The sequence below is a fragment of the Meleagris gallopavo genome, chromosome 3, assembly GCF_905368555.1.
Source record: "Meleagris gallopavo chromosome 3, MGAL_WU_HG_1.1, whole genome shotgun sequence".
Taxonomy (NCBI): Eukaryota; Metazoa; Chordata; class Aves; order Galliformes; family Phasianidae; genus Meleagris; species Meleagris gallopavo.
Window position 1 is genome coordinate 42177829 of NC_139406.1, and position 21892 is coordinate 42199720.

The 21892-nt window shown below is 41.9% G+C and overlaps 2 protein-coding genes across 6 annotated transcripts in view; one reads left to right on the forward strand and one right to left on the reverse strand.

Annotated features, from left to right (window-relative positions):
• The window catches only part of LOC100544230 (low-density lipoprotein receptor class A domain-containing protein 4), a 317415-nt gene that overhangs the window by 19022 nt on the left and 276501 nt on the right, over positions 1-21892 (reverse strand). Inside the window, exon 1 of one of the 2 annotated variants that reach the window (XM_085220721.1) lies at positions 262-412. The exons of the other annotated variant lie outside the window; for it this stretch is intronic. The gene's annotated coding sequence lies outside the window, so the exon portion shown is untranslated. Of the gene's footprint in view, positions 1-261; positions 413-21892 lie in introns of those variants that run through there. 2 annotated transcript variants of the gene reach the window in all.
• Positions 412-19087, forward strand: MIMS1 (mitochondrial inner membrane scaffold 1). Of its 4 annotated transcripts, XM_085220729.1 has the most exons (6): positions 492-649; positions 1470-1555; positions 12061-12165; positions 13153-13625; positions 15810-15921; positions 17194-19087. In XM_085220729.1, the coding sequence occupies exons 4-6, from the start codon at positions 13177-13179 to the stop codon at positions 17458-17460; spliced, it is 828 nt and encodes a 275-aa protein (XP_085076855.1). In that variant the 5' UTR covers positions 492-649; positions 1470-1555; positions 12061-12165; positions 13153-13176; the 3' UTR covers positions 17461-19087. The 4 variants fall into 4 exon arrangements, with proteins under 4 accessions (XP_085076858.1, XP_085076856.1, XP_085076855.1 ...); XM_085220732.1 differs by lacking the exons at positions 492-649; positions 1470-1555 and adding an exon at positions 412-464; XM_085220730.1 differs by lacking the exon at positions 1470-1555 and having other exon boundaries at positions 490-649.

Genomic DNA, 21892 nt, shown 5'->3' on the forward strand with positions numbered 1-21892 from the left:
TCAGCTGCGTCTGTATTCCCGTAACCCCCGGTGCAGTGCAGCACATCGCTGCCACAGGGCTCACCGAGGCTCCACGCCACCCTTAGCGAGCAGGGCCCGCGCTCCCCAACCAGGCAGCTACGGAAGCTGCTTTCCCAGCGGCGTGGCTGCCGCCCGCCCCGGCTGACCGCCAGGCCCACAGCCCAACGGCCGCCCGCCTCCCCGCACTGCTGCCTGCCCGCCCCCATCGCCAGGCCGCTGAGAAAGAAGCGCGCTACTCACCCAGTGCGACCCTCCGCCATCCTGTTTGCGGAAGTGACGCCTCTACTGCGGAGACGTCATGTCCGGGGGGGGGCGAAAGCGACACTGCGCACGCGCGCGGTAGGAGCTCGGGCCCGTTCTGCGGGAGGACTACGAGTCCCAGAAGGCCGCGCGCGGAGGCGGGAGAGCCGCGCGTGCGCAGTGAGGCACCTCCGCGCTTCAAGGTGATGGTGGGGACGGGCGGCGCTGCACGTTGCCCTGACGCGCGCGGGAGTGAGGGAGGGGGGCGGGGAGGTGGCGGAGAGAGCGGCGCGCGCGCGCGCTCGCGGCAGCGGCCGTTGGTCAACCGCCGCCTGGCGCGTGCTCAGGGTCCCCGGCCCGCAAGGAGGAGCGGTGGTTCGGTCGCGAGGTACCTTGGGGTGGGGGGACCGGCCTGGGAGCGGGAGGGCGCGGGGCTCCCAGATGGCCGTCGGCGCTGAGGGGCGGGGCGGCGGCTGGTAGCCTTCAGCCCCGCGGCCGTCGGGCAGGTGCGCGCCGCGCCCCCGGCCCCAATGTTGTAGTCGTAGGGAAGCGGGGGAACGGCTGCGGGCGGGGAGGGGCTGAACGCCAGGGCTCCGGGCCGTCCGCTGCCCCGCACGTCCCGCGGCCGCCCCGCCTCGCTTGGAATGTGTCGGCCGCCGCTGTGGGACAGCATTACTGAGCTGTGCTGCTGAGGGGCCTCGGCTGGGAGTCCTAAGAGGATACCGCAGGTGGCAGTGCAAAGGTTGTGCTCAGCGTGCTGGGTGCTTCTTGGTGACTCGCTCACAGCCTGTGGGAAATAAACTCGAAAAACTGCTTTCCCCCACCGGGGAGTCTCAAAGTTGAGAAATCTGATTGTGCTCCTCTGAGCTGTGTGAGATAAAATGATGCTTCCGTGCTCCTCTTGGGCCGTCAGCCTTTCTTCTCGTGCTTCCTGTCTGGACTAGCCTTGGAAGTCTCAGAACCCACAGGAGACAGTGGCTAACGGAACAAAACAGAACCCTATTGGCAAACTTGTATGCATTTATGGTTCTCATTGGTAGTCTGCTTCTTAACGAGTGTTTTCCAGACACTCAGAGTATGAGAAGTCAGAAGGCTTTTTGCTAAGACTTTTAGATCAGAGGAGTCACTTCTTACTTTTAAATCAAATATGCCTTTCTGTCAGGTATTACTGATTTCATGTCTGACCTCATTTGTGTCTGTTTCTGAAGTGCCTTCTAAAGCCAGCCCGGAGGAGGAAGCGTGAATTTGGACAGCAGCACATCATATGCCCCAAAGTCTACATGCACACCAAAATGTATGTTAAGCAAACCTCAACTGACAGCATTCCTCAACTTAGCTAAACCCAAAGAGTTTTTTTTTACTGTTACAAGTATAAACTTAAAAAGATTTCTTGAGGTTGCGATATTTTAGGGAGTGAGTCTGGAGCATATCTTGATGCGTGTGCCCCTTGTTAATTTGATTTGCAGCTGCTTCTGTATGGGAAATGTTTGTGCAGAGGGTAATGTATCCCCAGTCTCTCTCTTCCTATGGAGCTTGACAGGTGTTTATCTCCTTTCACTGTTCAAGATCTGCTTGAGTTGAAAGTGATATGACTGACCTCTGTGGCAGCATTGTGGAATTGCAATCACTGCTCCCATTGGGGAGAAAAAGAAGTCATTGGATGCTTTGGGTGGGTGGATATCAGATGGCTTGCACGCGGCAAAAACTGAGTAGGCAGATTCAGACTCTGTTAAGAGTATGTAACAAATGTAAGTTAAAAAAAAGTTAGTCTAGTGTGACTTTCCATGCATCTGCTTCATAGGCTGTAGAGCCTGATAAGAAATGATCTGATCTAGTTTAAAAGACTCCATGTAATTCTGCCGTTGCAGATGATCTCTTCTCCATGTAAGCTGACCTAGTTCTCTGTGTATGCTTACAGACATCATTGAGACAATGAAGTCTGCTTTTGGAAGACAGAGTTCTCCATGTCCCATTATTTCATATAGGCCTCAGTTTGCATCTCAGCACATTTCTGAATCTGTATGGCATTCTGATTTCCATGTTGATCTTGGAGATAAGCAGAGAGGTGGTGCAATGGCAAAAACAGAAAAAGTAGTGATTTAAAAAACATCTCTAAAACTGGTAGTGGAATCTATAGCATTCCTTTAATTCAGTTAGTTTTGCAGATTGGGAGTAAGGTCCAGTATAACTGTTGATGTTGATATGCTATAAGTCCAGATTGTTGAAGCTGACTGTTTTTTGAGAAGTAAATCCAACATCAGCAATGTTTCCAGAGTAAGAATTGAGTAAAATCACAAAGAGCTGAGGTCTGCCAAATATGACTGAAATCTTCCTGAGCAGAATGAATGCTTAAGAACTTGGTAGCCTTAAGAACTTGGTAGCGTGTGGCAGTTCGTGTTGGTAAAATTTCAGAAGAGAACGCTTATATTCAGTGTTTTCCAGCATAGCAGGAAGAAAGTCAGAAACCAGTCTCTGCTGAACCAGTCTGTTTCCTTCGGAAAGATAAATGCAAATACGAAAGTAGCATGAAAGGGATCTGGCCACTTAAAACCTTCAAGAATCATAGAACATTGAGCACAATAACAAATTCAGTTGCAAGGATTTTTTTTAAATTGAAAAATAACTTCCTACTCTTGCTGCTATTTCATTAGCATAAGGACAGGGAGAATAGTTTGTTTTCTCATGATCCAAGACTTAAAAATGAAGAAAAAAAGATGCTGTAACCTAAGCAGTATTCTCTTTTTTCTTGCTGACATAACCTTCACTTTCACTCAAGTCAAAGTATCTACTAGAAGTAGTTTGTAGTCTTTTCAGAATCTGAATCTTGGACTATGATCGTTGACCTAAAGTGTGTGAACTACACAGTTGCCTACCAAAGTAGCAAGGTAAAATCCGTATGATCTGCTCAAATGATATCTTCCTAGATTCAGTTGATCTTGAAGGTACCAGCACAGGTGTGTTAAGTCCAGCATACATTGTTCTTACTAAGTCAAGAATATGTCTTCAAATTGTGAGGAAAATTGCAGTTTAACTTTGTCTCAGTATATCAGGTTGGTGTGTCTTATTATGTCAGTCCTCCAGCCTTTTTTCTGTTGTTCTGTCCAGGGGAGAATTAATTTCCCCATTAAGGCATTGTGTTTATATGGTAGGACAACAGCCTTGCTTGGTGTCTAGACTTTTCTGAAACACACATGGCAGTGATCTCAGTTCTCAAGGACTTTCATTTCCTTTGAGCCACTCAAACCCTTTCTATGCTAGTAGCCTTCATCATTTAGTTCTTCTTAACATCTTACTATCTTCAAACTAGCTATATGATGTATGATTCAACAACAAAAAAGGCTTTATTTTTATTAAATTTCCAGGCATAACATTGCTCTTTCTAAACAAAGATATCTGAGTAGTAAAACTAGGGCTCATTCCATTTGTACCCATCAGAAAAAGAAAGTATCAGTTAGCTGGGCTGTAAACTGTAGTCCCTGGGATCTGTTATTTGATCGTGTCCAAAAACTGACCTTGGCCGTGTGCAATAGTCATTATATAAACAAAACACAAAGTTGTCTGTTTGTGGCTGTGTGTAGTGCTGTAGGAGGAGATCCTCTGCAGTTCTCCAGATATTGAGCAGTGTATCCTTGCAAAAATAGAATGAGGGTTATATTGTCAAATACTAATGAGTAAATTCCACAGAATGGAACACCTCTCCTATGAGGACAGCTGAGTGAGCTGAGACTGTTCAGCCTAGAGAAGAGAAGGCTGTGAGGTGACCTAATAGCTGCCTTTCAGTATATAAAGGAGAGCTACAGGATAGAAGGGGACAGAATCTTTAGCAGGGTCTGGGGTGATAGAACAAGAGGAAATAGTTTCAAGCTTAAAGATAGCAGATTTAAGTTGGATATAAGGAAAAAGCTTTTTACAGTGGGGGTTGTAAGGCACTGGAACAGGTTGCCCACAGATGTAGTTGATGCCCCATCCCTGGAAACTTTTAAAGTGAGGCAGGATCAGGCCTTGGGCAACCTGATGTAGCTGTGTTGTCCCTGTTAATTGCAGGGCAGTTGAATTAAATGGCCTTCAGAGGTCCCTTCCAACTCTAAGGATTCTGCGATTCTAAATATACATGCATGAGTGGCTTTAGACTTTATAGCAGTTCTGTAAGTTCCTTCCAAAATTGGTTGATGGAATTGAGTAGCACATGAAGATGCTTACCTTTAACTTTAGTTCTTAGCATGATTTCCGAAGAAAGTGAAGTGTATACACTGGAATTAGGTAAGAAAGAACAGACCAGTAATACTAGCTAGCTTTGACAGGGTGGTTGCAATCAGAGAAATAGCAATTCTTTAGATGGAAGTAGAAGGAAGGTTGTATAATCAATGAATACTAAGATATTATAATTATAAAATAAACAAGTGAGCTAGGCAAAGCAGGCTATAATAAAAAAAAAAATAGATAGGACACTTACCTGTATCCTGGGCTCACTTATGAAACTCCAGCAGAGCAGATCTCTAGAAGAGATCCTTTCCCACTGGTAGTCAGCTCTTAAATGGGTCTGAGAGAGGTGGAGCCAGGCTCCACCCCTTCTGGCAGCACAGGTAATTGCCTTCACCTGTGCTCCTGTGGCTGACTCATTGCTCGCCTCAGGTGATCAGAGATTCAGACCATGATTCAGCAGTTCCCATACAAAGGTCTTAGTTGCTGTTTTTGAAAAATAGCTGCAATTTAAACTCAATATTTGGAAACAGAAGAATATGTGTGAGGAAGTTGTATTGAATGCCTTAATGTGGAAGGATCCTCAGTTGAATTTCATTGTTTTTTGGATGCCAGCAAACTCAGCCTTATGACACCACTCTGTAGGAAGTCTATTTTCCTCAAATCTGTGGCTCACAGAATCACAGAATTGTAGGGGTTGGAAGGGACCTCTAGAGATCATCGAGACCAACCCCCTTGCCAAAGCAGGTTCCCTACACCAGGTCGCACAGGTAGGCGTCCAGGCGAGACTTGAATATCTCCAGAGAAGGAGACTCCACAACCTCCCTGGGCAGCCTGTTCCAGTGCTCCGTCACCCTCACCGTGAAGAAGTTCTTACGCACATTCGTGCAAAACTTCCTGTGCTGCAGCTTATGTCCGTTTCCCCTCGTCCTGTCTCCACATACCACTGAAAAGAGACTGGTCTCACCACTATGGCTGCCACACCTCAGATATTTATAAACCTGGATCAGGTCCCCTCTCAATCGTCTTTTCTCAAGGCTAAACAGACCCAGTTCACTTAGCCTTTCTTCATAGGGGAGATGCTCCAGGCCCTTCACCATCTTTGTGGCCCTCCGCTGGACTCTTTCCAAGAGATCCCTGTCTTTTTTGTACTGGGGAGCCCAGAACTGGACACAGTACTCCAGATGAGGCCTTACCAGGGCAGAGTAGAGGGGGAGGATCACCTCCCTCGACCTGCTGGACACGCTCTTCTTAATGCACCCCAGAATGCCATTGGCCTTTTTGGCCACGAGGGCACACTGCTGGCTCATGGCCAACCTGTCGTCCACCAGGACGCCCAGGTCCCTCTCTGCAGAGCTCCTCTCCAGCAGCTCATCCCCCAGCCTGTATTGGTGCATGCAATTATTCCTCCCTAGGTGTAAGACCCTACACTTGCTTTTGTTGAACCTCATCCGGTTTCTTACTGCCCAGCTCTCCAGCCTGTCCAAGTCTCACTGAATGGCAGCACAGCCTTCAGGCGTGTCAGCCAATCCTCCCAACTTCGTATCATCAGCAAACTTGCTGAGGGTGGCCACTATCCCCTCATCAAGGTCATTGATGAAGATGTTGAACAAGACCGGACCCAGCACAGACCCCTGGGGGACACCACTGGTTACAGGTCTCCAGCCAGACTCTGCACCACCAACGACGACCCTCTGCGCTCTGCCAGTCAGCCAGTTCTCAACCCACCTCACTGTCCACTCGTCTATCCCACACTTCCTCAGCTTTGTTATAAGGATGTCGTGGGAGACAGTATCAAACGCCTTTCTAAAATCAAGGTAGATTACATCTACCGCTCTTCCCCCATCCACCCAGCATGTGACAGCATCATAGAAGGCCACCAAGTTGGTCGAGCACGACCTCCCCTTGGTGAACCCATGCTGACTACTCCTGATAACCTCCTTTTCTCCCAGCTGTCTGGAGATGGTATCCAGCACAAGCTGTTCGCAAATTCTTGCTCTCAGTTAGAGAGTAAGAAATAAGACTGTATATCCTTGTTCTTTGTTTCTTGCCTCTGAGTGTTGCAGCATCCCCTAGAAGGACAAGAACAAGTTACGTTCTGTAGCTATGAGGAGTGATTAAAAATATGTGGCTTAGGTACGGCAATTTCTGACTGGAAGATCTTTCAGATGTGTTTTCTTTGCTAAGCAACAGTAGGCTGTGTATTGCATCAAAAAGAATTTGTGAATCCACTAAGCTCCACACTGTTTTTCTAATAACTACCCAGCACTTAGGGAGGCGTCTGATGGGTCACGTTCTACTGGTAGGCTCTGTACATTGTCAGAATCCTGCCGTGACTTTGAGATGTCTTAAGCAGCTCTTGATTGTGGAAATGAGACTCCTCCTGGTACCCAGGGGACCATTTGAATCTTGTTGTGCCCTTTTGTAAATTGGATGGAACCCCATTCTGGAGGTTATCTTCTGAATATGCCCGATTTGCTACTTCAGGCTGCACCCAAGATTGTTATTATGGTCCTATAACTGAAATCTCATCAGAGTTCCTTCTGGCGTGAAGTCTCTGCCCTGTGAGTGATGCTCTTTCAGATACTTGCAGATGTTGGCACTGTTAGCAATGTTGTCAGTCATGTCCTCTAAGCAAAACGTGCTGCCTGAATTGAGTAGTGGCCAAAGAAAGTTTATCAATTCAGCTATCCAAACATTAACAAAAGTAATACTTCTTGTCGTACAAACAGTTTGCATTTGTATGTGGAGACATGGGGAATAGCGATTACTAAAAATTATGACGACGAATGTGGTTTTGAGCATGTGTGTGTTCTGTAAATGTTATGATCAGCCTCTTCACACATAATTCTTCAAGATTTTCTGATTGATACTTCGCATACTTCCCCATATGGACAACTTTGAATTCACAACAGAGAATTCAATACTTAACTCTGAATATTTAGAAAAGATTTGCAGTGGAAGTGAATGTCTGCCAACAGTAATTGCTGAGAGATGATCATTCTGTGTTTGTTTTTTTGTTGTTGTTGTTGTTGTTTTTTTCTTTTTTTTTCTGGGAGAAAGTGATAGCACTTCAGTGTTTAAAAATGTGAAGAAGTGCCGTTTGAAAAAATGAAATTCTTGAACTTGGTGCTTCCACTGTGGATTCTGTTCCTGTTGAAGTTGTTTGGCTGGGAGACAGAGGATTGGGTTTGGTTCAATGCAGGTTTCATTAGATAACAATTTATTACGGCTGGTACTGTTGGCTATGGTTGGGGCAGGGAGAGAAGGGATGAGAGACGATGAGACGAGACCTGCAAGGGCTTGAAGTGGCAAAATGGCGCTTATTGCAGCCACAAAGGAAACAGTTTTGGTAGTCTCAATGCAAGATGAGGGAGAAGGTTGTACAAAGTTGATGCTAAAATCCAAGTTTAAGCATATTCTTAATAAATGCATTTTACAGTTAGTTAACGGAAAGTGTATGAGTACCTACACGCTTTTCATATTGCCTGTTCAAAAAGGCTGAGCTTGATTTGATTTAGCAGCAGTTGTTCTAATGGAGGTGACAGTATCTGCAGTGTGTTTCCAGTTGCTTTATTACACCTTTCAAAATAAGACCAAATATGTGTTTCCAACTCCAAGAGCTGTTTAATTTAAAAATGATCTAAATTTTATGTCAATCAAGTCTTGAGTAATTGGGAAGATTATGAATATGAAAGTGAGCTTCACTACTGGAATCCAAATTAGGAATAGCAGGAGGTCTTGAGCAAGCTGCAGTTCAGTTTTGTCTTTTTTCTTAGAGATTTCAAAGACATGCAAGAAACTGTTCTAGATGAAGTTTACTCATGTGCATTGTCTTTTGCAAAGCTTTTGCTTGACTTAAAGACTTTCTCTTGCTGGGCAGACCTACCCACACCCACTCCACGTGCTCACATGTTGATGGTCCTTTGGTTGAACTCTCCTGAAAGGAAAACACCACTGTTTTGAGAGAGATGAACTAATGAAATATCAAAAGATTCAAGGATGAAAGAGGCTGTTTGGGATTGCTTGGGAAAGTTTCTGGATTATCCTGAAAAAAAAAAAGGAGGATAGAAACCTTTTGTATTGATGCAAGAGATGTAGTTCTGTAAAACATCAGTAGAGGGCAGAGTGAAACTTTAGAATGAAGGAGCCCGGCATAGATGTTCAGCACTGCAAAGCCGAATGGAGTTCAGGGTTAAAACGTAAAATAATGCTAGACATTAAACAGTCTGGAGCAGAAAGCAGTACAGACAGCTGAATATTCTTTTAGAAAATAGATAGAACATTTACACTTTGAGTATGCTCAATTGTGTGCAAATTTGAGATCTAATGCCTTTCCATATAAAGGAGAATGAGGATACTACTGTCACATTGACTGGATGCAGATCAGCTGTTAAGACTTCTGTTTTGGCATTCCAGGTCTACAATTCATCATGCTCATTGCATTACGTTCTCCTGCTTTACTTAATGACTGAATCCAATGTTCAGAATTCATAAAGCTCTGCAAGAACTTCTATTCTACCCAAAGCAACTTTTGGTTGTGCTTGCCAATACTCAGAAGACTGTAGTAGTGGAGACTGCCATGTTTATAGGGACACTCTGTCTTTCTTGACCTCACTAATTACCAAAAACAGTACTAAGTCTGAGCACGAGCTATAGCAGTTTGATGAAGTAAGGGTTTAAAAAAATAAGTCTGCACTTAAATCAGTACTGAACTGTAGGAATACAATAAATTTAAAAATTAGAGCACAGCATTTGCTACGGGAAAATGGAGAGGTTAGGCATGATGGAGGTGGAAATGTGAACTGGAAAGGATTTCTGAAAATATGGTTTGTGTCCTCTCCAAATTCTTCTGTGTACACAACACACAGCCTTTTTTTTCTCTCTAAAATTGATAGGAGTATAAATTAATTTTCTGATTTCATAGAGCAGTATCTTGGGAGTGGAAAAAGCTCATAGATTTTCATTAAGAACTCTCCTGTGGTATAATTAATGTTCTGTTTTTAACCACTGTCAGAACAAGTGCTTTAAATCCATCCGTATTTACATATTGTGTCCAGAGTGTTTCTTGTAGAATGAGAAAATAAACCAGTGCAGTCTGTATACTGTACTGTCAATTCCCTTGGATTTCTCTGACCTCTTTAGAAAAGATCTTAGACTGGAGGTTTTGCTGTCTTAAAGCTGCTGCCATTCTCACATTTTATTTTCACTAACGGCTCAAAACTTGTTCATTATGAAAGGATAACTGTTCTTAACGAAATGATCATATTTGGAAGCTTCATCTGACATTATCTCTGACATCATTTCTCTTCCCAGAAGCAGGTATCCGCAGTGCTCTTGCCGTGTCTGCATCCGTCTGGCTTGTTGCTTGTCTGTTCTCCTGACATCCCTGTTTGTTGGGGTTTTGTTTGGTTTGCTTAACATGTTAGTACATATCCAAAGCCATCTCTGTGACATCTTGAATTTCTGCTGTCGTCAGAAACAAAAGCAAGTCTAATCTCTACATCCTAATAATCACTGGAAGGCAAAGATTTTGCTGTGCAAGTAGAGATGGGTTTCTCCTGAAGTACATCAGTTTTGTGCTGAACCTGATCTAAATTACAAAAGTAAAAAAATTGCCTAAGCAAAACCTCTGGCACTGTAATGACGAGCTGAGCTATGCTCAAGAGGCCATGGGAGCTACTCCCTTTATGTCAGAGGGCTTGTTGATCACTTGTCATGAGGCAGACTTCAGAAATAAAATGGATGTCCAAAAATCTCAAGCAGGAGTGTGTCATGAGCAGCCAAGATCTCTTCAGCTCAGTTTACTGCCAGCTGGAGATACCACTAAATAGCTAACAGAACATGACCACGCAGAAGAGACCTTATCCCAGACGTGTTAATTTCATAGTTTGTCATACTAGCATCAATTCAGTTACTCTCCACATGAGATTCTTACAGCAGAGAACAGCTGCATTTGTCATTAGATGTCTCTATGTTTGTTTGTTCTTTTTATTCTTTTTTCTTGTTTCATATTTATGATAAAGCTAATGGAAATACTAAGATGCTTTAAAATTTCTTCCCTCTGCCCAGTTTTTTTGTACAATACTCCACCAGCTTTTCCATCTTGGTGTTTGAAGATTTTAGCTTCTCTCTTTTTCTGTGCCCTTGCAGCATCATGCAGTAGCATGGAAAACAAATAATGGAATTAAATGCAATTAAGAAAGAACTTTTCAGAAGTCATCCAGTGCCATTGTGGATAACATTTGTGTTACTCTCCTTTCTTAAAATCTGAGGGGTTTTGAAAACCATAAGTTATAGGGGCAGTTGTATAACTCATGTAACTAATTATTTTCTTGAGGAAAGTATTGTACTTAGAGAGTAAAATAATGCCTCAAATCCATAGGCTGACACTTTTTTTTTTTCCTGCTGCATGTTGAGTGTCCAGAACCCTGGGAACTTCCTCGCACTAATCACGTCTTAAAGGATAGATTGCTCTGGATGCTTATTGTGTTTTGGAAGGATGAAACAACTACAACTCCGTATCCAGACACCTCTATTGTACGCTTTGGGTTGTCTGTCCTGTTTAGGAGCTGTTTGCAGTGCTGAGCAAAGTAATTAAAGTACTGCAGTTGAGCAGCTGTACCCATCACCCCTTTAACAGTACTCATTAATTAAAGTGAATTTATAAGGTGTATGCTATGTCATTTTATTAATTTGCCTTTCCTACATGCTGCTCTATCCATTGCAGATATAATGCTTTCCTCTTCTAGGTTCATAGTGCTACTTGACGTCAGTGTCATCCTCAACTTACACTTCAAGGGTCTCTTTTGTGGTCAGATATGTAAAATAAAGCAAGTTCCCATAAAACAGTAGCATCTCTTGGAAATTTGTAACTGTTTTATTCTCTCAAATGTAAACCCTATTGCGTCTAAACCTTTCCTTAGACATAAAGTATCTAACAAAAAACTTTTTAAAGCAGAGAAGAAGAAAGTAAGAAGGTTCTAAGAATGTTAGCTGGAGTATACTGTCATATGTGTCTACAAGGTTCAGGACCTCTTTAGGATCTACCCCAGAGAACTTCCCTTTGGTCAGGCAAGTCTTACATCCTGGAGGAAAACCCAGTAGTTGGTGAGCTCCAGGTCCATCTGAGGATAAAGAAACAACAAAAATGGCACAACAAGTCTTGACAGTGGTCCTTTTTCTTCCCCTGCTTTCAGCCAGCAGTGGCATTATGACTGTAGTTGAATTTTAAGCACGGTTAATTCCCTCAACAAAGTTCCCGCAACTTATTTACCCATCACAGTGAGCCGCTGACTGACGAGTGTTGAACACACTGTGGTGACCCCATTGCTTCCTCTTATTGAGGGGAATTTTAAGAATTTTAACTTTTTTTTTTTTTAAGTCCTTGAACTTGGAATGAAACACTAATTCACAGGCTAGGAACTTTCAACTTATGCAGGAAAAAAAAGCCCTACCATTGGGCTGTCAGTGTCCAAAATGCAAACTGCACTGGTACTTCTTCAGTAAGCAAGGTTTCAGACTGACCAGAGATCTTAATAGCATCTGTTGGCTGTTCTTTGTATTTTCTCTAAATGTGTCTTTTTTCTGCTTTGGCAGAGTTGTCAGTATGTTCAAGAAACGTATTTGAAAGGAGGGAACTATTGGAAGAACAGCATTTTTTGAAGATAAAATCTTTGTTGCATATTTGAAAAGCAATAAAGGGTATGTATGAGTTCATTTCTTCTAAACCTCGGTTTATATTATGAATTATTTATCATTTTCAATAACGTAGATAATTTAACTGAAAAGCCTGATTAAACTATATATAAAGGCTGTAGTAGGTGAAGGAGATGCAGAGATAACAGTGGAGTTTAAATAAACTTGAACGATTTCTAGTTTGCATCAAGATTTGTTAAGGTAGTTATACACCTAAAAACATCAGGAAGATTTGCATGTTGTAACATAACTGACTTAGCTGGCATTAGTTATATAAAATCAATTGGAGCCATTTTTCTTTCGTGGGAAGGAAAGTTAGTTGTTCAGTAGTTTGCTGTTATAAGCAAACAAAATTCCTTTTTTGTTTTATGCAGAACCTCGCAGTGGTTCTTACAAACTTTCAAGAGTAACTAATAAATCATAAGGCTATAAGAGGATGATCTGCAGTTTTAAAATGCTCTTTGAATTGTAATATTTGAGATTACAGGGATTTATTTGTTCCTAACTATGGATTTTTTCTCTTAGTTCAATACCATAATTAATTTTAATTATGTTTTGTGTGGTATCTTGTTAAGAACATCCCATCATCACCAAAGCAGTCCGGTAAGGTCTTACTACATCTGTCCAGGTTGGAAGCATCACCTGAGATATCAGTTACTCCTAAAAGTGAAGCAACTCTTCAACACCTGTGCCATATTGTGCAGATGAAGCAGTAGTTATCACTAAACATCTTAAAAATGGTTTCAGACAGTAGAATGAGCATTGAGGGGCATCAAGGGGATATTTTATTTCAGAAGTGAAGAGGTGAAATCTAACAAGATTTGCTTAATTCTAGAAAGTAACAGTTTCTGTGAAAGAAGATAGGAAAACCTTCTGAAGTAGAGGAATAGGAAAAAAAAAAAACCTTTAAAATTAAGTGACACTGGAGCAATTGGAAATCAGTTAATTGAAATGGATTTTGTTTACAATTTCCCTATTGTTTCTTCTCTGCAGAAACCTCAGCCCCATTTCATCAAGATGCAAAGGAGTGTGTTACATACTGCTTCTCAGCTGGCCCATGGGATATGTTTGTTGTTTCCTCGCACTGGTGCCTTTCATGGCTTAAAAGGACCATTGGTGTCATCTAATGTTGGATGCAAAGTGATTTTGGCACTGGACCCTCCTAAACGATGTATTCACACAGGTGCAGCACTCTTTGCCTCAAAGAGCAGTGCTGTTTCATCACAACCAGCAAACACCCCTAGAAAAGTAGCAGAAGAGAGAGAACCTTTGACTTCAGCCGCTGAAGTACCCAAGCAGAGCCCTGTAGAGTCAGATGCTTCAGATCCTGATCCGTTACAAGACAAATCAATTAGTCTTGCTCAAAGATTCAAGAAAACTTTTAAACAGTATGGAAAAGTCATGATTCCCGTTCATCTTGTGACTTCTACTGTGTGGTTTGGATCCTTTTACTATGCAGCCATTAAGTAAGTTGATATTTTGTTGCAGTATGCAGTGCTGTTGTTTAATTAACCTGGACTTTCACAGGTGAAAGGATGTAAGTTATTAATCTGTGTTAAAAAATGCCTCTGTACGTGATAGGGAAATGAGGCTGCATTTTTACCTGAAGCATAAGATTAATACTGAAAGTATGTAGGGTTCACGAGCTTGTTGTGTACTTAACGTTATCATCAGTGACTGCTGTATTCTGAGTGTGCATTTGTTGCATTAGGAAATGTAGTATTTGCAAGAATGTAGCTCTCCCCCAAGTATGCATGGATATAAACAGCATTGAAATGATTAGTAAACTTCCACCAGATATAAATAGAGATTTGGGATCTCGATTGAGTTGTTAGATAAAATCTTTATAGACCTGTTCTTTGCCTTTGGATTTGAAGGATATTTCACCACTTCCATCTCCCTTCATTTCCAGTCTTCTCCTATCACTGGATTTTTAAATCTTTTACCTCACTCTGAGCTCCTCACAAAATATACATCTTTCCTTTTTTATTTCTCCTGTCTTTTCCTCCCTCTACTGAAAAAAATTACTCCTGTAGACAGACTTTTAATTGGAAAATTAAGTAGTATGGCCAAAAAAAAAAAAGCCCTTACATATTTCTAATTTAAACTTCTTTAGTCTGGGACAGGTAATGTTTTGGAAAATGGCATTTATTACAAAGAACTACATCAGCTAGGAACTATTAGTTCAGATGAAAGAGCACTGTCTATGAAAGAGCACTGTCTATGTGGAAATGGCTTGCTAAATATAAGTAAATGTTTATCTCTGGATTGCTAGTGTTGCATATTTAATAATAGAACATATGAAACAATGACATTTTGTGGTGGCAAGGATGGGGCTTTGACAACAGAATGCCCTACCACACAACTGTTTGTTTTAGTGACTCTAACCAGCTGGCATCATTGCCCTTTCTAGGAGCTATAGATCCAAATGTCATTCTAAGTTTAGCTCACGTTGGAAGAATAAAGGTCTAGAGCTAATAAAAATATTTTGCTTTGGATGAATTGAAGTTGATACTCACATCCAAGCTTTTCAAGTTTGTTTTCTTGATGTGCTTAGGTTAGCTGCTAAAATACACATTTAACAGATGAAAGGAATTGAAATATTTAACTAGGAACTAATCATAACAAAACTGATTTGTCGTGCTACAGGAGCAGCACTCTCTTGAATTCGAAAAATAACTTTCAGAATGACTGCTCGTGGTACACGACTAAACCACCGTGGTTTATTTGACAACATTGATTAACACTATCTTTTAGGTCTTAGTAGATCTCAGTTTTCTTCTCTGGAATTAGGCCTTTATTGATTCTAGTAATTGTTAGGAAATTCCTGCCTGATACTGTTCCCGATCCTGCTGCTAAAGTGATCACATGCATAGAAAAACACTTAAAATGCTGGAAATAGTAGGTAGAAATTGACAATGGTGCTAATAATACAACATTTCTAAATTTGGGGAAGTGAGGTATCAGATCTATAACTGCATGTAGCTTTCTATCACAGTGTAGAGGAGGACTGCCTTTTTTTCCTCCATTCTTCTGGTGCTGATACAATTTCTCTGATTTTCACATAGAAAGAAATGATAGTAAAAGCTCATTCCACCCATCCCGCCACCAGGTAGAACAGATGAGCACAAAAGCCCTGCAGTCTTGTGCACATAATATTTGCATCCTTTTGTCACGTTCTAATTGTTTCACTTAAAAGTGAAGGGAGGAAACTGAAATCTGGACCCTCTACTTGTGAGCATGCTGCAGATTAGTCTGAAATTTCAAAAGGGGGGAAAAAAATATTTTGGGCTGAACGGAACTTGTACAACTGGAACCTGAGCAGCTGCCTTAGAACCCACTCCATCCACACACCTCCAAATGTAGTGAGCTGGAAAGCACGTTAGGTTTGCAACTGCTCAGCTCAGCATGGGTAATGTAAATAGGCTGCCTCCTGCCTCCTGGTGGAATGCTTGGGGGGGGGGGGGAAGCAACACATTAATTTACCAATACATACAAAAACATAAGTGCACTGCTTGTATGAAAACATCTTGCTATCAAATAACAAAAGATTATGTGATTGAGTTTAAGAATGGAAATGGTGCTCTAGACCACTGCTCAGGTTTCGTATGCCATCCTATTCATTTTCAATTATTTTTTCTCTTTGGCAGAGGAGTGAATGTTGTTCCATTCCTAGAGTTGATTGGCTTACCAGACAGCATAGTAGACATCCTGAAAAATTCCCAGAGTGGAAATGCACTAACTGCATATGCATTGTATAAAGTAAGTATTTTTATGGTTTATAAACAAGCTCTATATCTTGCCTAGTTAAATAAGTAGTGTTTATTTGTTTAAATCAGGAAAAAATATTACTGTTTTCTCTCTGTGATAGTTAGACACATTTCAGCATTCATTTCTGTAATATGAATAGTCACATGCAAGTTAGTACGAGCTCTGTGTTCTTTTAAAGAGTCTGTACTAATAAAATAACTTTCTTGCTGCAGGATGATTGTCTTCCCTCAGTGATTTAATTACAATTAAGCTGGTCCTCTGTATCCCTGAAATAATTAACAGGGATAAAGTAGTAAATTTCAAATGCTTTATGATTTCCAGATGAGCATAGGTGGATTTTCTTTTTCTTGTTCTTTTTTTTTTATATTCTAGAGGTGAATTGATTTGTCTTCTTCCATTGTTGTCAAGTACTTTCACTGTCCACTTGAATCAATTACTTAGATTTAGGTTTGGGTCTCGTTTAATTGTTGTATGTGCTAAGTCTGTGTTTGGAGAGCCAGAAATAAGTCTGACAATGCAAAAACAAAGTAATGTATTTGCTTCGAATGCCACTCATCAGTTTCCTTTCCAGATGCGATGTGCTGCTTATCCGTTCTTTTAAGGCCCCCTCACCCCCAGCTAAATGTGAAAGCATTAGTCTTGCCAATTACTCCTGTGCCTGAAAGAGATCAATAAAGAAATACAGTTAAATACAAAGGTTTTATTATAGATGTGAGATTTGGCAGACATGAAAGCACTAGAATAAATTGCAAAGGGAAGATGATACATGGATCTTTGAAGGCCTGAAAGAAGAAGTTTGTTTAAACTTTCTAGGATAACAAACCTGGTCATTGCATGTTGGGTTAGCTGACTTCTTAAGGTCTCTCTTAGCTTTGGCTTTCTATAAGCGGGTCCTAATTTTAGACTTAAGTTAGATACCTATACTCTTGTGGATTTTAGAATTCTTATTAATATTAGAATTAATATTTCTTCTTTGTTTATATATAGCTCAGTGCTCGTGTGCTGCCTGTTCTGTTCTGCATTCTGAGGCAGTTAATGTTCTTTCTGCTCAGGGAGGTTTTTTAAAATGCAACTCTGATGCCTGTGCTCGTTTGTCAAAAGGATACTTAAGTAGGAAGTATGCATTTCTGTAGCATGTACTATAAATTGTTTTATTTCTTAACAAACAGAAGATATTTTTAGTATCTGACACTGGCCAATGTACATTGTTAATATTAAAAATACATTCTGCTTGATAATACTGTCCCGTTTTATTTCTTTAAGATTGCAACTCCTGCCCGATATACTGTGACTCTGGGAGGAACATCCTTCACTGTTAAATATCTTCGTAAGAGTGGCTACATGTCCACACCACCACCAGTAAAGGAATATCTACAAGATAGGATGGAGGAAACAAAGGATAAAATCACGGAGAAAATGGAGGAAACAAAGGATAAAATCACGGGGAAAATGGAGGAAACAAAGGATAAAATCACAGAAAAGATTCAAGAAACCAAAGATAAAGTTTCGTTTAAAAAAATAAAGGACTAAGAGATGCTTAATTTTTGGAGATCCTAACTTAGCACTTTAAGCTTTTTTGAGGCAAGAGATACAAAGTGCACTTCTGAGCTTTCTTGAGTTTTCTTGTTGTTTTTTTTGTCTGCAGACTACAACTTCACTGTGGATATAAAATTACGTATATTCTTGAAGGCTGAAGTTTCCTGGGAGAGAGAAATTGTGACAAAATTTCAATTAACAGAAGCAAAACCAAATTTCTCATGAGAAGTTCATATCCAGTGGTAATAGTGTTAACAGTTACTTCTCAACCCTCCCACCCCTTTTTTTCTTTTTTCAAAATGAAGATGATTTCATATTAAAGCCACTACTTTACTCCTCCATCTTAGTGCACAGCCATTATTCCATCAGACTGAAACTTCCAGTAAGTGAGAATGGAGATGTCTCTAATGGGGAAGAAAATTTACTTTGTATTTCTAAGTATGTAAACTCAGACCTCCTTAATCGTGATCATCTCTCGACTTGGAGACAGACCATTGTCACTAGTACTGCACATGAAGAAAAGAATGGATTAGTTACTCAGTGTGAATGAATTCATAACAGCTATATGGACTTCAGCTGATCTGTGACAGCTTACAGTTTGGGACTGCTACAAACCTTTCTTGGAAAGTGCATCTTTTCAGAAATCTCAACTGCAAACTATAGGAAGATGAGTTAATCACAACAGCCATACTGTCAATTATATTGTCTTTTTCTAAAGTTGATTTTCAGTAGAAAGTTATTAAAATGAATCAATAATTGTATATTAAAAACTAGGATTTTTTTATTATGTTGAAGTTTACAAAACTGTTCTATTATTTTATGGTAGTCCTATAGCAACAAAAAGAAATTCAGAAGAGAAGTTTACTCAAATAATAGGTATACTAATGGAACTTTTAAATACATGCAAAGTTAGAGTTAAATCCCAAATTTCTTTTCCTATCCAAGAATCCTTTGGATGTCTGTAGTACAGTTTAGCTTTCCTGAGACAGTGATCGCAGTCTAGCAGAAAACTCCAGGTTTTCTTACATCGAGCAAATACTTGTTTGTAACTGAAATGCTGTAAGGACTAAAAGTGAAACTGCTCTATTTGACTAGACTGGCAAGCTTCTCTCCTAGTTCTACTCAAATTTTAGGCTGAACTGAGTGGATTTTTTTCCTTTTTCTGTAATGGGCTTCACTTCCTAGTAAATCTCTGCATGTGTATTTTGCTTAACAAAGATGTTGGATTTTTTTGTGGGGTTGTTTTTTTTTGTTGTTGTTTGGTTATTATTTTTTTTGCAGGGAAATGGATAAGTACAGCAGCAGAGTTGGACCCTAAGCATTGTAACTGACTAAGATAAAAGAAAATAACCGATAAAGTATCACTTCTGCCCCACTCTTTTACTTTTTCAGTGAAGTCACCAAGAATCTGTCCATGTTTAAGTCCATTGAACTTCATTAACTCAATTGTGCAGGATTGATTGCATACTTCTCTGCCTCTGTCCATGTGTCAAAATAGTAACTGCAATCTAATGCCTACCTCACAGGGCTGTCGTGAGGAATAATCATTGTATATTCAATGTACTGAAGATGTAAAGTACCACATTTCTGACAAATACTATTAAAAAGTAATTCTCTCTAATTGCAAGCTCTTGAGAGTGTTGAGGTGAATACTACTTCAGAACTGGAGTTGAGATACTTCTCTTTTAGTGTACTTTTCCTTACTGTCCTTGAACATGTTTTTCTGACCTAGACTGGGAAAATGGAAAACCAGGGGGGAAAAAAGGCAGTGCTGCACCGTGCATGGCGTGGTCTAGGGCTAGAGTCTGGGACATTTAGTGGAAGTTGTGTTTCAGCTCTCCACAGTTGGCACACATGTGATGGCAGCGTCCCTCATTGTGAAGCAGCCTCAGGAGGTGCATTTGGTAGCACAGAAGGAAGAGATGCAGGTGCTGTGGCTTGGGAAAGAGAGAGGTTTTGTGATTCATCCCCTGGAAGGGAGAGGTGTTGTCCTTTGTCCTTGCCTCTTTCCAGAACCATCAAACATCTGATGGGACCAGGGTGAAGGCATTTGCTGGCATACAGTCAGTGGAGAAACTGCTGCTTTAGTGACTTACTCAATTTCTGCCTTCTTCCTCCCTAATATACAGCAGTCTTGTAGAGCATTACACTGACTTTGCTGCTGATAAGCATGAATGTGAGGGTTTTGAGTGGCTGCTGGAGCAGGAGTTGGAAATGAAGTTGTATTTCTCAAGCAGGATCCACAGCAGCAAACAAGGAGGACCTGGATCTGAATTTAAGGCCTGGGATGAGGCAGGAGCCAGAGTTCAATCCCAGAGTGGTGCCAGAGCCAAAGTGGCAGCCCAAAAAGCAGCCGCAGTTCTAGCAGCCTACAGTGAGACTGAAGGCATTGCCCAAATAAGGGCTCGAGGCAAGTTCAAGCTAAATCATAGCCTGACAAGTTTCCAGAACTGAAATAGCAGCCTGAGCAAGATCTAGGGGTGAATTCATATCCCAAATGCACCTGAGCAGAATCAGAGGCCTGTGTAAGATTCAGGGAGGTCATAGGTCAAGATGGAGTCAGACCAAAAGTTGTGAGCCAAGCACAGGCCAGAGCCAAAGCCAAGGCCAAAGATGGGACCAAAGCCAAAGTCACTGCCCGAGATGGAAATGCAGCTGAAGCCACAGCCCCCACTATTGGGCCAGGGCAAAAGTCAAAGCTGGAAATGAAGCCACAGATATGGAGCCGAAGTTACAAGTTGCTATCAAGCCTAACCAAAGTTGCACAGTGAGCTGGTTGCTAAAGTAGCAACCCAGTGCAGGCTAGACCTGAAAGACGAAAGTCCAAGATGGTGGCTGGAGCTTAAATCATGGCCTACAACTGGGACTGGGGCTGAAGTTACAGGCAGAGATGGGGTCAGATCTGAAGTCTTGCACCGAGATAGCGCTGAAATCACAGTCTGGTGGCACAGTGACAGAGTAGAGCCTAATATCAGACCAAAGCCAAAGTCACAGCTAGGTACAGGGCTGGATCAGAAGAAGCAACCAAAACATGGAGCAGATGTGCAGTAGCCTCCTGGGCAGGAGTTGCAGCCCAATAGCAGGCTAGAGGTGAAGCAGCTGCCTAAGATGGGACTGGAGGCATAGTAACAGCCCAGACAGGGAACAGCGACAAAGACAGGAGGACCCAATGAAGACAAGAGTTCAAGCTGTGCCCTAAGCAATGTTAGAAGGTGAAGTCACAGCTGAAGGGATGACTGGAGCCAAAACAAGCAAGCAAGACCAGAATGGGATGGGTCCTGAAGACACAGTCCATGAGGCTGGGGCAGAAGTCAAGGAAGATCAAGCAATGGCCAGAATAGACATGAGAGTCCCTACAGAGGGTGAAGCCAAAGTCACAGTCCAGTATAGAGGTAGAGCCAAAGTCACAGCCTAAGTGGTAACCCAGTATCAGGCCAGAGCAAAAGTCATGGCTTTGGATGAGGAAGAACCAAAGTCATTGCTAAGACAGGGGCCAAAGCTGCATTAGCCTTCTGAGCAGGGATTGGGATAAACCTTATGGCCTGATAGCTGATTGAAGCCGAAGTAGCAGCCCAAGATAGCACTAGAGTTGAATTTACAGCCCCAGATGGAGCTGGAGCTAAAATCATAATACAAGACAAGGCTAGACCTCAAACTAAGACAGCACTGTAGTGAAAGACAAGCAAATCATGGCCCACAGCTGCACCAGAGTCACAGCCCAAGATGGAGATAGAGTCACAGCTGCAGCCCATGATGGGGCTGTAGCTGATATGGCAGCTGAAAGTAGAGTTTGCTGTGAAGTTATGACCCAAGGAGGGAATTAAGCTAAAGAAGCGGTCCAAGACTGGGCTGAAGTAAAATTTGCAAGCCCAGATGGGGTGAGAGAAAAAGTCACAACCCAAATAGAGGCTGGAGCTTGAAGAGGAGCTGGCACCCACAGACCACTTGGGATGGAATTTCCTACTGGCAGGGATCAAGCACACCCATATCCCAGTCCTGGGTTGAGCTGTGAGTCAGATTCAGGAGAACTTGCCACACAGTCCTCATGGGTACCTTCTGGCTTCTCATGGATCCTTCTGGCTTTTCTGGCCATAAATATGTGGTTCCATACCCTTCAACCTCAGCATAAGGGCTAGATGGGGAAGCACTGAGAAAATCTCCAATGGCCTGAGAATCCTAAAATTGTAAGATATCCTGAGTTGCAAGGGATACAGGGTACAGTTGGCCCTTGGGGCTGCCAGAGCTGCTGACTCATTCACCTTGCCATCAACCAGAACACACAGGACCCAGTGGGGCTCTAGCGATTGGAAAAAATATTTGAGAGATTTCCCCTCCCTTACCTTGGAGGACAGGGCTGGAGCTGCTGGAGGGGCACTCAGTGGCAGCAGAAAAAGCCCCTGGCCGCTGGTAGCACACTGCAATCCTG